Source organism: Rhopalosiphum maidis, chromosome 1 (genome assembly GCF_003676215.2).
Source record: "Rhopalosiphum maidis isolate BTI-1 chromosome 1, ASM367621v3, whole genome shotgun sequence".
NCBI classification, from domain to species: Eukaryota; Metazoa; Arthropoda; class Insecta; order Hemiptera; family Aphididae; genus Rhopalosiphum; species Rhopalosiphum maidis.
The window spans coordinates 24,070,110-24,090,418 of NC_040877.1; the positions used below are offsets into that span (position 1 = coordinate 24,070,110).

At 25.4% G+C, this 20,309-nt stretch overlaps 1 protein-coding gene across 1 annotated transcript; it reads left to right on the forward strand.

The window, feature by feature from the left end:
- Positions 1-225: 225 nt before the first annotated feature.
- On the forward strand, positions 226-18,504 carry LOC113549751 (Bardet-Biedl syndrome 4 protein homolog). The gene is made up of 10 exons (XM_026951210.1): positions 226-508; positions 600-751; positions 961-1,073; positions 2,131-2,225; positions 2,324-2,486; positions 3,635-3,788; positions 3,882-4,004; positions 8,626-8,797; positions 10,024-10,220; positions 18,084-18,504. Exons 1-10 carry the CDS (start codon positions 475-477, stop codon positions 18,198-18,200), a joined length of 1,320 nt encoding a protein of 439 aa, XP_026807011.1. The 5' UTR covers positions 226-474; the 3' UTR covers positions 18,201-18,504.
- The last annotated feature ends 1,805 nt before the right edge of the window (positions 18,505-20,309 follow it).

Consider the following 20,309-nt stretch of genomic DNA (forward strand, 5'->3'; position numbering starts at 1 on the left):
TTGTTGTAATGTGATTCTTGATTACCTTTTCTTGACAAATAAGTTTTTTTTATTGAATCAAATGACGTTTTATTTTATTTTTTATTAAATAAAAACTTCGAATCGCCAACACTAATATATAAGATCATTTAAACATTGTACCATATTATTTAATTTATAGTTGTTAGTCTCATATGATTGTACTAACAAAATATAATTAGTTTATTTAAATATAGTTTTTTTTTTTTCTGGAAATGTTTGTTTATTTTTTATAATATTATACTTATTTAGTATGAATAATTATTTGTATATTTTTGAAATTTCGTTGCCTAGCAACGTTTTATATGTTATCAAAACATTATGCTTCACACCTATAAAATTCATGTTAGTGTGTTATGACATTTTTAATATATTGTAAAAATCATGAGTAAAATATATTTTTGTTGTTGTGATTCTTATTAAAATATTATTAATTAATGGGTACTGTTAAGTACTATGGACAATGGATTAATGTCTTATAAAAATACAGGTAATAAAATAAACAATTTATGACACGGACCTAAGTAATAAATAATGACCAACTCCTTTGTCAGTAATGGGTATAATAATATTATTTACAGAACCAATGATGCAAGTTTTCAATGTTCAAGAAAAATCTGATTGGATTATTTATAATCGTTATATACAACGAGATTTGGAATTATGTAAATTATTAATTGACCAAGAGTTACGAAACACTAAGGATAATAACGAATTTGCATTTTATATATTGGTAATAATGTAAATACATAGATAACATATTTTCTTTATAATAATATTATATTCATTTAATATTCAATAAGGAAGCATTTAATTAAACATCTGTCAATATTAATTATTGATAATAGTAAATTATATCTACTTAACTGATATAATTCAAGAAAAATATATAATATATAATATGAAGCAGTATATTGAAATACATAAATAATTTTTTTTTAGGGATTAATATATAGAGAAGAAGGTAAGATAAAAAATTCATATTGGTGTTTTGACAGATATTATGCTTTAAATCCCTTATGCGTCGAAGGAGTCAAACAGATTGCTCGTTCATGGTAGGTTGATTAATCATAATTTATTAATATAATATTTTATTTTAATATCATACTATTGAAAACTGATGACATTATATTTATAAAAAAAAAATTATACAATAAGATAAGTTAATACACACTTCATAAGATAATTTATTTTAAATAAATGAAAGCATAGAAAATACTGCCTTATGCCTGTTGCTTACAAAGTTGTGCAACGCCTATCAGTTTTAAACTAGGTATTAATCAAAAAATATTGATATATTCTTACTTATTAAATATTGGTATATTGGTACTTCATTAAAACTATACCTATTGGATATTATAGATTCTGAGGAGCAGAGCGATTTATGTATTGGTTTTACAATGATGTGTTTGTGTGTTTATGTGTATGTTATCACCTTTTGAAACAGTAAAATTATTCAATTTTCAATTTTAAGTGTGGTTTATAGTTAAAAATTGGATCTATTTAATACACCTACAGTATTAATGGTTATTAATTAATTATAAAAAATATTTATATAATAAAGAGGAATATTTATACAAAACCAGTTCTCAACAACATTTTATTATTTTGTTATCTATTCAAATATGAAGTAAAGTACTGCAGTTAAACAACAGGACATGATGAAGGTTGCATAGAGCTTTCTGAAGATAAGCCGTGAACATAGGTATGACATATGTGGAGAAATAAATAATAGCAGGTAGGGAGAAGATATGGACAATCCATAAACGTGAAAACACAACAATTTTGTTTCGAGATAATTATATTATTATTATTATAAAGGGTAAAGTAAACCATGATTAGATTATAATTCCTGTATCATTGGACATATGATATCATACATGACATACTTAGTCGTTGTGGGAGATGGAACCCATGTGGTGGTCCAAGATTTTAAATTATATTCTGTAGTTTGTAAACTTAGAAGAAGCTGATTAGAAAAAGGAATTTTAAAAGAGTTAAAATTGGTGAGGAAATATGAAAACAGCAATAATTTAATATACAGCTAGAGCTAGGGTAAAAAGTACCTAACTTATTGAATACCTACCTATTTATGTGGTATTGATATTTTAGTTTACTTTTGGGAAGAAATGACGAAGCCCGAAAAATGTATCTGGAAGCAGAAAAAATGTGCAGAGAACCAGATACTAAAGTATACTACAACCTTGGTAAACATATTGCTAACATTTTTAATACCTTGATAACTTTCTGTCTTCTGAACTTAATATTCTGTAATATTTGACATACTACAATTGATATTCAACAGGTTTGTGTTACTTGAACTTAGGAGAATTGGAAAAATCTAAAGAATACTTTCATCGCACAATTCAACTTAGTCGAAATCAAGATGCTTACGAAAAATTAGCTTCTATATTTGCCATAGAAAATAATTTTAAAAATGCGACCAGTATATTAATTTCGGCATCAAAGTTTGTTATTTTAATTTTACAAAATATAGTATATAAATTTCTGTTTTTCGTAATTCCACTAATAAAAACTAAATATCATACCTATTTACTTTTAAATTTTAATCTAAACTAATGTAATTTTGTCAAAATTCTAATTTCTAGCTAGAGACTTAATTATTATAAAATGGTATACAACACGTACGAGTATTTACTTTGATAATAAAGGTGCTTGTCGTCTGTCAGTATTAGTAGTATTACTTACTTTGCTAGAGAATAACATTCGTTTTAACGTTTACCACTGTAAAAAAGTTTAAATTGTTAAAAAAAATAATTTACGAAATTTAAATAAATGTTTATGTAATAATAATACAGAAAAAATACCGTGATAGGTATTGATTATTCGCCTCCCTTAATCCATCTTGGCACAAGATTATATAGGTAGGTCCACTATATCACATGGTATTTGAAAAGAATATTCTGATTCTTAAAACTATTCAGATTGGTTTTTAGTTAACTTGTATACATTTAAATTTAAATTTCTTACCTTTTAAAAATTCCAAAATTGTTGAAAAAAACTGAAAAATACCCTTTAGAAAGTACCAATTACTACAATCTGTAGGTGGTATAACTTCGATTTACTCATAAAGATTAAGTGATAAAACTGTAAGACAAGCCAGTCAATTTATTAATCATTCAAAATTATAATTAATATCTAAAAGTTGTTGGCTAATTGTTGAGTACCGAAAATTTTAAAAGCGATTTAATATTTTACTTTAAGATAGTATCTTTCAAGTCATTTTTTATTTTATTTTTTAGCTTTTTTTTATTTATTTATCTAGCCTATATTAAAATAACTACCATAATATTAAGTCTGTTCTTCTATATGATATTAAAAAATATTTAATAGATATCTGACAAATCTGAAAATATCTCAATTTTCTGTTTATCATTTTGAATGAAAACCTAAAAATGGCTAAAGTTTATATTATTGCATAAAATAATGTGAAAATTACATTTATAGGAGACCTATATAATATAGCTGTCCCATAAATACATGTATTTATTTATAATAATAAAATACAAAAACTCATTTTACCTAATTTTGTATACTTACTTAAATTAAATCCATTTAATGGTTTAATTAATTTAATTTATATATTTATGAAAAGGTTGTTTCCATTCAGCACGAATATATCTGTAGATTTGGGTCTGTTATACATGAAACAACGTGATTATGATCAAGCATTTAACGTTCTCGGAAACACACTGTGTCAGGATCCCGAAAATCCTAAAGCACTCTTCACAATAGCAGCTGAAATGCAGGTAGATATAAATACATCCGTTCTCGTTAAGTATATTAACTATAAGTCAAGTTCATTTTTCATATTCACTTAAAATTCAATCATTTGTCAACAGAGGAATTGTGGATACGACGAAGCATTGGCCAAGTACACTAAAGCTGTTACTGACTTATCTGAATGCTCTGAAACATGGAATAATATTGGAATGTGTTTCTTTGGAAAACATAAATACGTTGCGGTAATTTAATAAGTAAAAAATATGTAAAATTATTTAGAAAATAATGTGCTCTGGGACCCGTCTACTGCTTCTACTTGTAAAATAATTGAAAGGGTCCAAAGAAAATTGCCCTGCCATGCTTCTTATAAACTAAATGTTTTCTGTTCACCTCATGACTACACACCATTATACACCAATAGAGCGTCTTTTATCCACAGAAAGCCTCGCCGATCGTCGTCATTCAGCAAATATATTGTTCTTATCTAACCTCTTTCCTCAAAAATCGATAGCCCCGAGTTATTATCCCGTATTTCTTTCAATGTACCTTGCCGCCGTACACACGAGCTTTCTCAAGCTATTATCTTAACTCTCCTATCGTCCGTCTTATGCGCATTTCCAATATAGACCCTTCTTTCTCCCTCTAAAATTAGTTTAAATTGATTCGAGTTATTTAATTATTACCTACTAATTATCATAATAATACTAATTTATAATTATTAATTGCCAATAGTCTTTGACGTTTTTATACGTATTACCTATATTGTTTTTCTTTTATTTGACTATTTGTTATTGTATAATATTAAACCATTTTTCCAAACTTGTTAACGTTACTCTTATTCATTTCACTATTGTTTTACCTATACTCGGGCTATACTACTCTATTTAAAATGGACATTTTTTGTCCGTAAAATAAAATAAAGAATTTAATTTAATTTAAAAAATGGTCAATAGGTGTGTTAAATTTTAATAAAATAATATAAAATCATTGTATGCAAAAAATTATTCTGAGCAAAGACACTCTGTCAGCCTATATCACTTAAGTATATTTCAATGAATTATAATTATAATTATATATTATGAATTTAATGAAATGTTTTTTTTTTGATAATGCTATAAAAGTACATAATTTATTTTACTATTACTCTATTAGTATCATAGGCGCAATTTGGGCTAAATTTATGTTGACCAAAGTGACCTGTGGGGGGCTTTGTCCCCGTACCCCTGTTACAACACAATTCATGCATTCATCGTATTAACTTATTAATTATATCTAAAATTATTAATAGTTTATAATTAAATAATACTAAAAAAAAAACCGTTTGACAAGTCAGAGATCGGCATGTAAACTTTCTTGATTTTCAATTTTTAGAAATGTATTAATTGTATACAATATGTATATTGTATGTATAATGTATTTTATTTTCATTTTCATTTAGTGAGATAGATCTCTGAAACCGGAGACCAGATTTTGTTGTTTGGGGTCTTATTTTTTTTATTTATTTATTTATTTCAGCCAAAATTAATTACTATTATATGATACAATAAGCAAATTATTACATTAAGAATACATTAATAATAGCTGATATGTATACCAACTAAGTTAAGCTCGTATCTGGTATACGGAGTTCTTATAAATTAAAATTCTTATAATAGTAAAAAAAATTTAAAAAAAGATACTTATACAATTACAGATATGACTTAATTAATTAATATTTTACAGTAGTAAAAAATTTAGTGGAACATATTTTAGTAACACATTTAACATATATGTTGTAGGCCATATGGAAAATTAGTTTTTTTGCAAAAAGACTAGGCTCTTTGCAATGGGGTAGCCCGTTTGCGAACTACTTATTATTTTTCCAAACAGCCTGCTGTTTTTCAGGCTCATTGCATACAGACTAACAGAAATTGGGCCTTTTAAGAACTACAATCATTTTATGGTAAAAATCATTTTGATTATTTTATTTTAAGGGTTATTGATAATAACACAGTACAATATATGTAACATATAACATTATTATTCATTCAGACCTTTTTAAATTAAAATCTATTGTTATTCCTAAATATTTGAATGATAGAACCATTTTAATTGGCTTACAACTGCAATTTATCGTACCTGTTCCACAACATTTATATGTATTATAAAGCTGTATCCAACAGGAAGCTGTGAACGAGTTGTAACTATTGACAAGCAGACCGATTTATTTATGTTAAGTGATAATAGATTTTTTTTCATCCAGTCATACATATACCGTAAATCTATTTCGACGGTTTGTTTTAATTTTTCCCAATTATCTTCGAAATTAACTAGTGCTGTATCATTAGCAAACACAAATAATTTTCCTTTTAATAATGATGCAGGTACAGAGTTAATATATAATAAAAACAATATGGGGCCTAATGATGTACCTTGAGTAAATCCATAATCTTTGACATAGCAAAAATTACTATGATTAGACCCGATGGTGGTTAGTTGTTGTCTATTACTAAGATAACTGGTCGTGAACCATTTTAATGTATTTTCGTCAAAGCCTAATTCTTTTAACTTGATGAGTAATAATTGTCTACTAATTGAGTCGAATGCTTTTTCTAAGTCCAAGAACGTAATTAAATTTTTTTTTTATTATCCCTTTTGTTATGTAGAAAGTTATTTATATCAATTAAAGCGTCTTCTCTACCTATTTTTTTCTAAAGCCGTATTGTCCAAGATATATTATTTTATTTTTCTCCAAGTAATTTAATAGTTGATTTTTAATTATTTTTTCAAGGATTTTAGCTAAAATTCCTACTATTGATATAGGTCTATAATTAATAAAATCTGTTTTATCCCCTTTTTTATGAATTGGTACAATTCTTGCTACTTTCAGTTCATCAAGTACTATACCGTTTGTTATACTACAGTTTATTATGTGAGTCATAGGTAATATCACATTGTCTCCTATCTGTTTAAAAAATAATGCTGTATAACCATCAGCTCCAGGTGCCGCATTATTATTCAGATTATTTAAGATATTGGTTACTTCATAAGTACTAATAGTATTTAAATTGAAGACGAAATTATTAGATTAACATTGGCTAGGAGAAGTGCAGTGAACATTTTTAGAACTTACTCTTTTATTCAAATTCATTACAGCTTCAAAAAAAAATTAAAACATATTTTATTGAGCGTTTTTTTTTTTTATGTTTTTCAGCTTTATAGCTTTGTAGTGAGTTAACGATTGAAGATTAAGTTCTAAAAATCTACACAGCAATTCTCCTAACCAATGTGAATCTAACCAAATAATAAAATCTATTCCCCCGTTTCGGTAATCTACCACGCTAAATTAAAGTCAAGCAAAAAATAACAATTTTTACTAACTGTGAAAAATTAAATAATTTTTTTTGAAAATTTTTAATCTCACATTTTGTATCTACTTGATAATCCCTTTTTAATGAGCTATCAACCAACTTTTTAGCTATAATAGTTTTGGAGAAAAGTTAAAAAATAGAAATTTTGAGACTATTCATGCCGACGTTTTTGTGGATTCAAATCGTTATACCGCTTGGGTATAATATCAAATCTTTCTCATTTATATTTATATGTTAAAGCTAGCTTAATAATTATCCACCTATTCATTACAACTGAATTAAGTTTTTATAATTTTCCTATTTAACAATAATTCTAAATTTTTAAAATTTCAATTACCATACTTACTTGATTAAGAATCAAGAAGGTAAAAATACATTAAAGTGTACAGGTAAATATATTTTTAATTTTAATTTAAATATTATATTAAAGATATACGTCTTTGAGACATAGCAAAATGATTTATTATTTAATCTTTATCAATTTTATTGTTTAGATCTCTCTATATATTAATAACTGACAAATCTATCAAAAATTCGATTATTCTATTGAAAATTTGAGGAAGCTAATATGAAATTTGGGGGCGTTAAGCACCCCAAAGCACCCCCCCCCCCCCCAAAAAAAAAAATTGCGCCAATGATTAGTATAATAGGTTAATTTTGGTCTAAAACATTGTATTTCATTATATGAAATTAAAATGAAATACATAAATTAAATATAATTTTGTTCAAATTTTAAGTTTAAATGTTATATTTTCATAATTTTGTCTATAAGTAGGTAATAATTATATTTATATGATTTTACAATTTATTGTTCCAGTAATCAGTATAAACTTTTGCGAGGAACATCGTATTACATTTTCAAATCTATTATCTATAAAAATTGAAGATTATATACATTTTTTACTATAAAATAGTTTATACTGCATTTTCGGGATTTTCGGAATTTTACTAAAATTTAAACTTTAAATATATATAGTGTCTATGTTTTTTATATTTTTATACAATTATAAGAACAACTTAAGTATATAAACCTATCAATCCACTTGCTCTGCATTTTCACTAAAAATCTAAAATGTGGGTATAACTACTATAACTAAATATTATGCATTTCAAAATTAGTACATTTATTGTTTAGTTATAGGTCAATAACTTTTAAATAAACTCAACATTAAAATAAATTTAAATACAACAATTTAAAATAACTAAATAATGAATAACTTAAAGTAAACAAATTGAATATGATGATAATAATAATAAATAGCTATGAATCATAGACTGTTATATGTTCTGATAAAATATAATAAGTACAGGTATAATAATAAAAGAATACATAGGTATCTAAATAATATGTGTTAAACAGTAATATAAATGTGTTTTTTCAGAATTCATTGTCAAAAATGTAGTCATTAGCAATTTAGCACTGGGGCACTTCATATTAAATATGTATTTTCATAAATTTATAATGTTCTTAGATTATACTATCTACTTATTGTGTTTTTTTTTTCTTTTCCAGGCTATAAGTTGCTTAAAACGTGCTATTTATTTGCACCCATTTAATTGGATCGCCTTATACAATTTGGGCCTTGTGCATCTATACACTAGACAGTATGTTTCAGCATTTGTATTCCTTTCAACTTCAGTCAAATTAAACCCAAATCACGCTGGTACTTTTATGCTTATTGGATGTAAGTCAATTTTTTGATTTAAAACTCAAAGTAAATAATATTGTTTTTTTTTTTATCGCGAAATATTATAATTTCTATTTGTTTAGTATTAACAAATATATTTAATATATATTTAATTTTAAATATGTTTCATAATTGTTACTTGGGAAGGTATAGGTAGTATAGGTGCTTATTGCTTATTATAATTAAATATATTATTCATAATACTATATGTACACTCTGCTGAAACTATCTAAATGTAGGTAATCGTGTGAGGAATGTTTGATGGTATATCAACTTCAAATATATATACAATATATACAACATATTGTGTCCATTTGCAATATAATATGTACTATTACTACTAAGTATAAATAATAAATATTATGGATAGGCTGGGAATCTGGGATAGTATAGATATTTAAGGTAGGTATTATGCGAGTATAATAATTAATAATATTATATTACTAATAGTACCTAATTAGGTTGTTGTGGTCCAATAAAAATAAATGCTTACATTAATTAATTTAACATAATATGCTAAAATAAAATATGTTCTATATATCTATTACCTATATTATAACCACCATTCCCAAAGAAAATGTAAAAAAAAAAAATGTAAATGTAATACCTTAATAAGCAGTATATTTTAGTTCGTCCGAGATGTTAATATAGTAAAGGCTCAAAGCGCATTTATAAAAACTGAAAAATTCAAACGATGCGTCAATATCATTGCCAGAGCGGCTGTCAATTCTATAATTTGATTACATAATATATATTATTATTTATTACCTATGTGAATATATATGATTTAAGTAGGTACAATGTAGTTTGACGACATATAGAACTTGACTCTTTACTAAATTACTGAAGTGTTAAAAGATCAATTTCAAATTACGATGACCGTCAAAGTATATGGTAAGTCGCGGACCGTTTATTAAACAGGTACGCAGTTCGAGGTACAATAAAAAAAAATCAGACGGTATAACGAACTCGCAAAAAACAATATGGATGAGTAGCGTTCCGACAGCAGTATTAATTATACAAATTCAGTAACTAATTTTTCCACCCGACCGTCTCTTACCATTAGCCTATCGATCAGGATAAGGATAAGATCAATATCAAACATAAAAATTATTAACTATAAGCTATATAAATGGGTATCTAAGGTATCTAATATTATTTATAATACTTTATCTATCCTTAATAAAATGTATTTATTTTGTTTTATTACATTATTTGATCAGTGGCATTAAACCATATGAACGATACAAGGAATGCCGAAAAGGCTTATCGTAAATCCATTGAATTAAATCCAGACAATCCAGAAGCGCTAATAAATTTGACAATTTTGGAAGTTAACCAAGGAAAAATGAAAGAAGCCGAAAAAAATTTCCAAGCTTTTCAAGAAGCATGTCTATCGTGTGGTGCAATAGATAAAGAAGTAAGTAACGTTTTCTTAGAAAAAAAGTGTATACACAATATTATCATTTATCTATAATTATTAATAAAATAATAATCATTACGTTGTACTTATTAGTAATAACTAATAAGTTATTATACCTATAAATAATTGTGTATTTACTGTGGATTACCACTTGGCTGAGTAATGTACCTTTATAATATATATGAGTGAAATATTTTTGTTTATTTCAATGATTTATTTAAGAGAAATACATTTCTAAAAATACTAATGTCCTAGTACTAAAGAACTTTGATATATATATATAGTATATGTTATATGTATGTTGTATATAAATGGAGATGAGATTGTCTTCTGGGATGTGAATTTAACGATTTCGCATATCAATGAATTTTATTCTAGATTAAAAACAAGTGTGATACAAAACTCACTCGAGGTATCTTCAGACATTTAAAATATAATATTTAATTTGGCATATTTTGGACGTTATAGGGCATGTATACACTATACATGTATCTAGTACCTACTTATAGCTGTTTTTTGTGTTTATATTGAATATTCAGGAAAAAATATATAGATTCTGCGTTTTATACCAAGGTACATTTAATATGATATTTTGTATTAAAAAAATTAATCAAAAAATTATCTTTATAATATTCATTTTTGTTAAATTATATCTTATACGCATAATATGCATACTCGTATTATTATTGGGTATTCTTTAGACCATAAATATATAATTGTGTATTTGTTTTAAGTTTATTTTGCAAATTTTGGAATTTTTAACACGTTTAAAGAGAAAATTCGATTATTTTTTAGTTGGTACCGAAAAATCTTTTAGCTTTTAGGACAGGGTGTATTCACACGTAGGTATAGCCAGTATAGGTAATATATATTCGTCGATCGAATACAAAAAATATAATATATGTAATATGTATAGTGGTACGAGACAATAATAGAAAAAACAAATTGACAATCAACTCTATTTTTAAAAAAAAAAAACGCAATTGTTTTCTATAGATTTTAAAATATATAGTTTTAAACGATAAGTTCGGCTACGGTCTTTATTTTCTGCGAATTTAGTGTAGCGATTAATTAATAATAAACTTTATAGGAAACAAAACAAAGTAACGCTATAGGCGTATCTCAAGGCTCAAAATATCGCTTTAAGTTTTTTAATTAGGTATACGTTTTTATCTTTTCTATAATGAATTAATGAATAATATGGAAATAGACAATTATAACTATGCATCGATGACAGTATCATTATTATTAGAGCCCGGATTTATATTCTGTTAAAACGTTTGAAATATGATATTTAAATGTAGCTAAAATTGATGAAATATTCATAAAATATTCTTAATATTCTCAAAATATTCTTAAAAATATTGATAATACTAATAAGTAAAAAAAAAAAAAAATTGCAATATAATTATTGATTTTGATTATGAATTTATAATTTATAATTATTTATATAATTATATCTTATGTTGCATTAAGCAATATATTAACCTAAAAAAAAATATTATACAATGTTTTTAAAGGAATGTACAATAATATATTTTTCCAAATTTTTCAGAGTAAAGTAGTTAGTACGACAATCTGTGATTATTGTCTTATATATGCTGAATATCCTTTAATATAATCCAATATAATGGAAATATACTAAAATATTCTATAATATGTACCATAAACTAAAATATTCTGAAATATTTTCTGAAGTCAAAATATTCACTAATATGCAAAAAAACTTTTTTTGACAGATTTTACAGGTTATAAAATACAAACATTTCTTACTCCCATCAAACAGCATACACTTTTAAAAATATATTTTTGCATAAAAATCCAAACTCTAATAATTATATATTCAAGCTCGTCTAAATGAAATCCAAAAAATAGGAAGAAAAATAAATTTAAATCTTTTAAAAAAAAACAATGATTCAAAATATCTTGTAATTTAAATCTTATATTGTCGATATTGGTAATATTGTTTGGTCACCCAACATAATTTTGGACAGAAAACTAACTTGGAATTCATATACCACTATTAAATGATAACAACGCTATAACTATATCAAAAGACAAGAATATATAAAAAATATTATATTCATAGATTAACCGGCAATAATCACATAACTGGAGATATTCACCCATGCTAATAAACAAATCCTTTGCAATTGTGATAAAATTAACAAAAACAAAATTCAAGTTTTTCATAAGTTCTAAAAACAATATAGCAAATTAATACTTATTTCTAATTAATTATAAATAATAAAAATTGATAAAAATTGATAAACAACTAAAATAACAATAATAATATAAATAGTTATTAAGTACTAAGTAGGTACCTTAATAATAATGTAATAATCGGTAATAATAAAATCTGTACATGATATGCATTAGCATTTTGCAATACATTTTTATTATATTTATATATTATGTATATTATCTGATACATCATTATTAAAATAATTAATATCATCTATATAATAATATTGTGACTGTGTCACAAGTATCGCAAATCTCTATGGCTGGAACTATAATTTAGCAACGGCATCCTGAACCGTCTTGTCGATAAAAATTGGTAAAAATAAAACCGTAGCTGTACTTATGGTCCACCATCCGACGTAGCGATAACACCGTGAAGCAGCTGAAACTGAAAATTTGTGAACAACGTGATTAAATAATATTTTTTTTCTTGCAAAACAATGATTGCGTTTTGTGCATACGAACTAGTAAAATGTTTTTTTATCGTTCCAGCCATATTTAATACTCGTTCAGCGTACGGTAACGTTCCTAATGTGCCCCAAAATCTCTCGGAAAATGTTTCCTTAATCTGCCGAAACAAGCAAAAAATAATTCGGTTTATTCTCTAAAAATTGTAAAGTAATTGTAAAAAATATTAACCTAAAAATAGGTTAGTATTGTATAGTGTTTACATGTTAACAAAATAAAATAAATACCAGTGGCAGCCCGTGTCATGGTGCACAGATAATAACAGAAAATAATAGAAACAAATTAAGTGTATTATTGTATAATTTAAAATAAAATATATTATAATTAAATAGTAAATACCTGTAAGCAGCAAAAACATCTAATTTAAAAATTACTCAGCCTACAAGTTAACGGGTAAATAAAAATAATATGATTATCAATAATCGTCACTTGTTACTTGATATTATAAACCGATGCAATTTTTATTCTTTTTAGATTTAAGACACAATAACGGTCGTAACAAAAAAATGTAGGCGGACTGACGGACGTATCGTTTCAACCATCTCTATTTTCAACAATTTTACAATTTTACTAGATATTTATTAGTAACTAAACTCCGGGACAAATTTTAAATTATTTACAAGTCCAAAATGTTGTTAATTATAACAAAACAATAATATTTAATAAATACTTAACTTAAGATACATTTTCATAACAACTGTATATTTCCCACAAAAAAAAGAGCTAACTTGAGATACGTTCATATCAAAACGGTTTATTTCCCACGAAAAATGACTTAAGTTACGTCTTTATAGTTTCTAAAATTAGAGGACGTAACTCAAGGACTTAGGTCGACAATAGAAAATAATTTAGAAAAAACAAACTTTTTCTATTATGCTTTAAAAAAGTCAAACAATAAAATTTTTTTTTTTAAAAACATTATAATCAGTATAAGAATTTAGTTCTAAAAACTTAAAATAGTTACACTGAAAAGTTTTCAAAATTGAGTTTTGTCCTTTTTCTTAGGGTGTGTCGTTATTATTTTTTAATACACCGCACTAAGCCTATATACGGGGGGTAGGGGTTCAAAGTTCAAACCCCCTAGAAATTTTTAAAGTTGAAGCAAAAACTATAAACTTTATAATTCATGTATTATAAATATTTTACTCCTCTCCACTCCCCCGTTAATTGATCCGGAATACGTGCTTGCACCACACAATGTGTTAATACAGTCACCTACCACTTGAACCTGACAAGGTAATAATTGGATGTCTAGATAACTTTGCCGATTTATTGTCTCAGTCTGCAATCGTGAGTACAGATTATGGTGCAGGTCGACGAGTTAAACGTTCAATTTAATCAATATTATATTATAAATTTATAACGGCATGTTTAATTCATTCACGCAATTTAACCCTCTATACTTACTTAATTATATAAGTATAATGGTGTGATGTGTGAACCATTTTACATATTTGAATATGTATATATATTATATGTATACATTTCATATTGCTGCAATATTCACGAAGTCCTGCTATACATTACTATTTTCGATAACGTTACAAAATGTATAATAATAAATTTTGGGCCGAAGTAATTTCGTCTCATCGTTTGCTTCGCGTATTACTTTTATATTAGTACCAACTACCAGTCCATTGGTTAAGTAAAATATATTTTATTAACATTTTATTTTAATGTAAGTTAAATTGTACTCGGTATATAACATTTATAATTTATGTAAGTGTGTTGTTAAGTTTAACATATAAAATATGAATCCTCTTATATTCCTCGTTTGGTATTATTAATATGTTAATACATACCTACCTAATAATATTATGTCACAAATACACCATGTTTGAGGTAGACAACGATTAATAACACATTTAAAAGTGGTCATCATTCTCAAAAGAAAAGGATTTTTAGTAAAAATATTATGTCTTAGCATATTATAGTTCAAACAACTTATATAATTTTATTTTATTTGCGGTGGGAGGGAAATTCTTGTACAAAAGATTTATCGCTTGACTTTAGTATATAAGTCATGAAAGCTTTTGCCCCTTACTCCCCGCATATACTTTTACCTATCTATATAAAAATACTTATTTACTTATACTTCTTTAGGTATTGTGTACGACGAAATTCTTACGTACTTTGAAATTATTAATAGGCTTATAGTTTTATATCCTATAAAAAAAAAAATTACCAAATATACCACTATAGGCTATAAAAAAGAAAATTAAGTAATTAGGATCAATTTTATTAGGTTGAAAGAGTTGTAGAAGGTCATAATGTATTTTTAATATTTTTATTGCCCTAGTATTCCCCAATGCATGTAAGTACTTACAAAATCGTCTAAAGAACAGTCGTCAGATTCGTCAAACTCGTACATAATATTATGAGTTTAAAATTCTCCAATGTTAGAATTGATCAAAATTATTGACAATTGATGGTTTCTATAAAATTGAAATGGTCTAAAGTATAAACAAACTAATTGTTTGGCAACGACGCGTAATACATATTAAAATGATATAAATTATGACATATAATATGTGTTGTATATTTGTATAACACTTATCAGCAAAATATGAACAAGGTATTTTAATTAAATAAATTGGTAAATTTTACATTTTGTTGTGAGTGTACCCTAACCTTAGTTGGTGGCTTAAAGGTTGAAAACACTAGATTATTTCTAATAAGTGGATTTTTTATTTTTAATGTTTTTAAAATAATATATAATAATATATTATAAATTATATAACACATAGTTGCGTCTATATTGGCTATATTATGTGTATATAATCATACATCAATGGTTATCTAGGTAATATAAGAATATAACATATCTACTTTTCTTAGTTTTACATAAAAATTTCAAATAGTGGAACGGGAAGAGGAGGGATCTGATATAAATAGTATTAATATTGTATTCAAAATTAGAGTTCGTCTCAATAGAAACTGTAAGGATAATGTGGGTCGTAGCACTTGTAGCTTAGTCGTAATATATTGCCACACACCGGCCAAACGGCATATTATACCACTAAATCTATTCCAGTCAAATCAAATTCTCAAGTTTAACTTCTCTATTTTAGAATGTAAGTATTAAAAATATGTAGTGCGTGGTTAAGTAATATGTAACAAATTTATTGTATTATATTTATAAATATTTACATCTGCAATACCGGATTGCTACGTCTAAATTAGTAAAGCCTTACAAGGATTAATGTGGCACAGAATGGCAAAGGGTAAAGTGACCTTTACAATATTTTTAACGTTTTATGCGTGAACATTTTGAATACTTAACTAATAACTTATACAGTTATTATTTCTTATGATAATTTAAAAATTTTTTACGGTGTTAAAACCAATGGTGTGCGAACTTCGGAAAAGATTTGCGTGTTCATCATTAGTACCTATTTTTAATCTCAAAATAAATTACCCGTCCTAACTCTTATTAGTCATATCCCATGCCACCATATTATAATTTTAATCTACATATAAATTTCTCATTTTTTAAACTAATTTTTTAATTCAAACAAAAACTGATTTATCTAAAATTTTAACTTTGAATTAATAATTATTAATTACTTGATTAATTATCAATATATTTAATCTTAAGTAGGTAACAAAGTGTGTTTATGAAATAACACTACAATATAAAAATATAATAAAAATATAAATTATATATTGTATTTAAGAATTATATATGTAGGGATATTACATAAATTAATTTTTTTAGCACCTAAACATAAAAAAAAACCATTTAAGTAATCAAATTTTGATATAATATAAATAATAATAATAAAATAAAATAAAATAAATTGAACTTAGAAGGTAAACTAAAAATAGAATTAAAATGATAATGTTTTGAAAATAAATAACAATTTTTATCGGAAAAAATTATTTAATTCAGCTATATAACGTTTTAACAGCTACGTGCCCATCTTTTGAAGAAAATGTTAAACCCTTAAGAGGACGCTTTGCGCGATCAGAATTAAGGTTACTAAGTTCTGCAGTGGAACCCCTTTGTGCCTTTTTTACACTTGAACCCCTCATAAACTCGCGAATAGCATTGTTAAATATTAATCCTTATTTTTCAACGTTACACGTAAAAACGCGTTTTAAGCCTATAAATCCTATACGTATGTGTAAATATGATCGATTTATTACGTTCATAATTAATATATATATAGGTAGGTAATAGGTATATATATATATTATAATTATATAACAAAAACAAACATTTTAAAGAAATATGATAAACAATTAAACATTTTAAAATTTAATTAAAATAATAATTTTTAATTTACCTCACTTAAAATCAAATTATACTACAAACAGTTATAATGTTATAAATCTGTATAAAAATTGAAATTATAGTATAATTAAGCTTGTAGAAAAATATAAATGTATACATATTATATTAAGTATATTTTTCCATAGTATATACTATATACGTTGCGTAACAGATAGAACTGACTTTTGGAATAACTTTTGTTCAATTTTTTTTTCATCATTAAGAGACTCTAACGCTACATGTATAATTTAATTTTTTTAGTACTGAAAAAATTTAAAATTTTTTTGGATCCATTTAAAATAGTCAATTTGTGAATCTGATTATAAAAACAATTTTGACGGTAAAAAAATTTATCTAAATCAAGTAGTTTATTTTTTAGAATTTTTTTAAAATATGATTTTTGAGAATTTGCTGACATGAGTATATTTCTTAAATTATTTACTCATCATAGTATAATATTAACAATTTTTGTCATACGTTTAAATAGCATAATTTTTATATATTTTTTTTTTTTTTTTGGTCAAGCCTATCTGTTATAGTCACCCTGTATTTATATAGTTTTTTTGGTCGAAAACGGTCTCGCCCAATTATACTATAGTACCTATAACTACCCGAATAATGTAGATATAAATACCTAAATAAATTGTGACGATGTCTACAACGCGGCACCTCAATAGCATCTTCGTTTTAATGTAATAAACCAAACGGTTATAATTTATAAGCAACCTAAAAAAAATTATGGTTATTAGGTAATATGTATATCTATCGGCTTGAAATTGCGGGTTTTGTTGCCACAACTTTACCGTTGGCGATTGCTGTTATCTTACACCAAAAATATAACACTATAATGTCTATAATATTGTTGATTTCAGATTATTGAACTCGGAAAGCAAGTATCGGACGCTCTCGACGGACAACCACGATCTCTAGATGAAAACGATGATGAGAAGCCCGGACGTGATGAGCCTTGCTACGCGGAGGTAGAATAACGTCCCTTTCTTTTTCAAATAGGTATTGAAATATATACCTACTCCATACACGTAGGAGCCAATTTAGAAATCTGAAAAGGGGGTGTCTACATTTTTTTCCAGAAAAAATACAATTATAATTTTACTAAATATCCAAAAACCTTTTATCCACTTTTTTCAACAACAAATTATAGCTTGAACTCTCCTGCTAACCTTCTTATGACTGCAGGTAATACTTTTGTCTTTGATTATATTTGATTAATAATTTCTATGTTTGATTTGTATTCTATATCTAATTTAGCATTATTATTTTATTCATTCTCTAATTTTAAGTAGAAACTATAAATTATGTTTTACGTATTAATGTGTTCTTTCACACACAATGTTAATGTTAATATTATTATATTTTAGGACTCACGTGCGTTTATATTAAATAAATAAATAAATAAATATATTATGTAGCTAATTAATAAATGTCATGTATTTATTAAATAAATACATACATAACATACAACACACCCAAATTAGGTGCTAAAGCCCCTTAGTCACCCCTGGAATCGCGACTGCGTATCCACGATACACAAAATTGTGCAAGTATGAAAATTATATAGTGGAAATTAAATATACGTGATTGAAACGTGATACAATTTCAATGTATAGATTTGAGTAGTGTTTACACCACTATAAGTATGGTTTAATAAATTGTACATAGATATTTAATAATTTGGTAAACATTAAATTTCCATATAAATAAATAATTTATATTATAGTCAATTGTGTTTCTTTCTTGCTTAAAACCTAAGCATATTATTGTTATGAGGTTAAGGAATTAGGAAAGGCATTGAACAGTCACTATTCACTGAAATAAATTCAGTTAAGACACCAGACTGACACATAACCACATAGATAGGTACATACAAATTACAAATTGTTGTTGAATTTATGTATCTGGTTATTATAGAAATTATACTTGCAAAATCAAAACAGTATTAAAAAATAACAATATTAAGTTATTACCTAATAATTTCCAAATATCTTGAGTATAGTTTTTGTATTGAGGTAGTTAAGTTACCTATATATAAAATGATATGTTTTGTTCTTCCAAGAGGTCATATACGCAAAATAAAAGTCAAAACAGAATTATTGTTTCAAATTTTTGAATAGCAATAAACATTTCTACAATGTGATTATATCTGAGATACTTGTAATAAACTCCAAGTGATTTAACTAATAAATAAAAACGTAACACACAAATTATTAAGTACATCAGTTTTTTTTTATTAATAAAGTAACATTATGTTAATTAAGTTTTGTCACAATTCATAATTATGTATTATTATATAAATAAAAATTAGGTATTCCTAGGGTTATAAATTATGATACACAGCAATTCCATACCTCTGATATCTGTAGACTCAATGATATCAACTAAAGATAAGAGTATAAGATTATAAATGAATACAGTATTACAAATAAATTGGACTGGGTATCACATTTAGTACATATTATTATGACTTATGTTTACATAATACATTAGTACATGAATAAATTTAAAAATAAAAATGAGTAGATAATAATATATTATATTATGTAGTTTCATTAAAATAATTGTTTTGAGGTATACTCAAAATAAGTCAGTTCTCAAGAACATTAACAAAGTATAATACAATATATTTGAATAAAAATACAATTTTTATCGAATTAAGTAACTAAAATATAAACATAGCCCATAGGTATACCATATACATAATTATATTATTTGTGATGTAATAGCCTGTATCATAATGATATTCAGTGACTAGCCCAAAATTCAATCCATAAATCTTACTTGTACTATGCAGGGACGCAACTAGACATTTTTAAAGGTGGTGTCATTGAATACTTAAATTACATATAACTACACAAAACCAAACACTATTACATATTAGTACCATTAAAGTCCCTTGCTAAAAAAATGATTAAACAATAAAAAAAAAAAAATTAGAAAATATAAGAAGTGATTATCACATGTTATAGGTACCTATTATCCAACACCCAATGGTCGAGTTTTTAACATAATATACATATATTTTACTGTATGTTTAATATGAGTAAGCATATATTATAAGTTTTATACTTTTATAATACAGT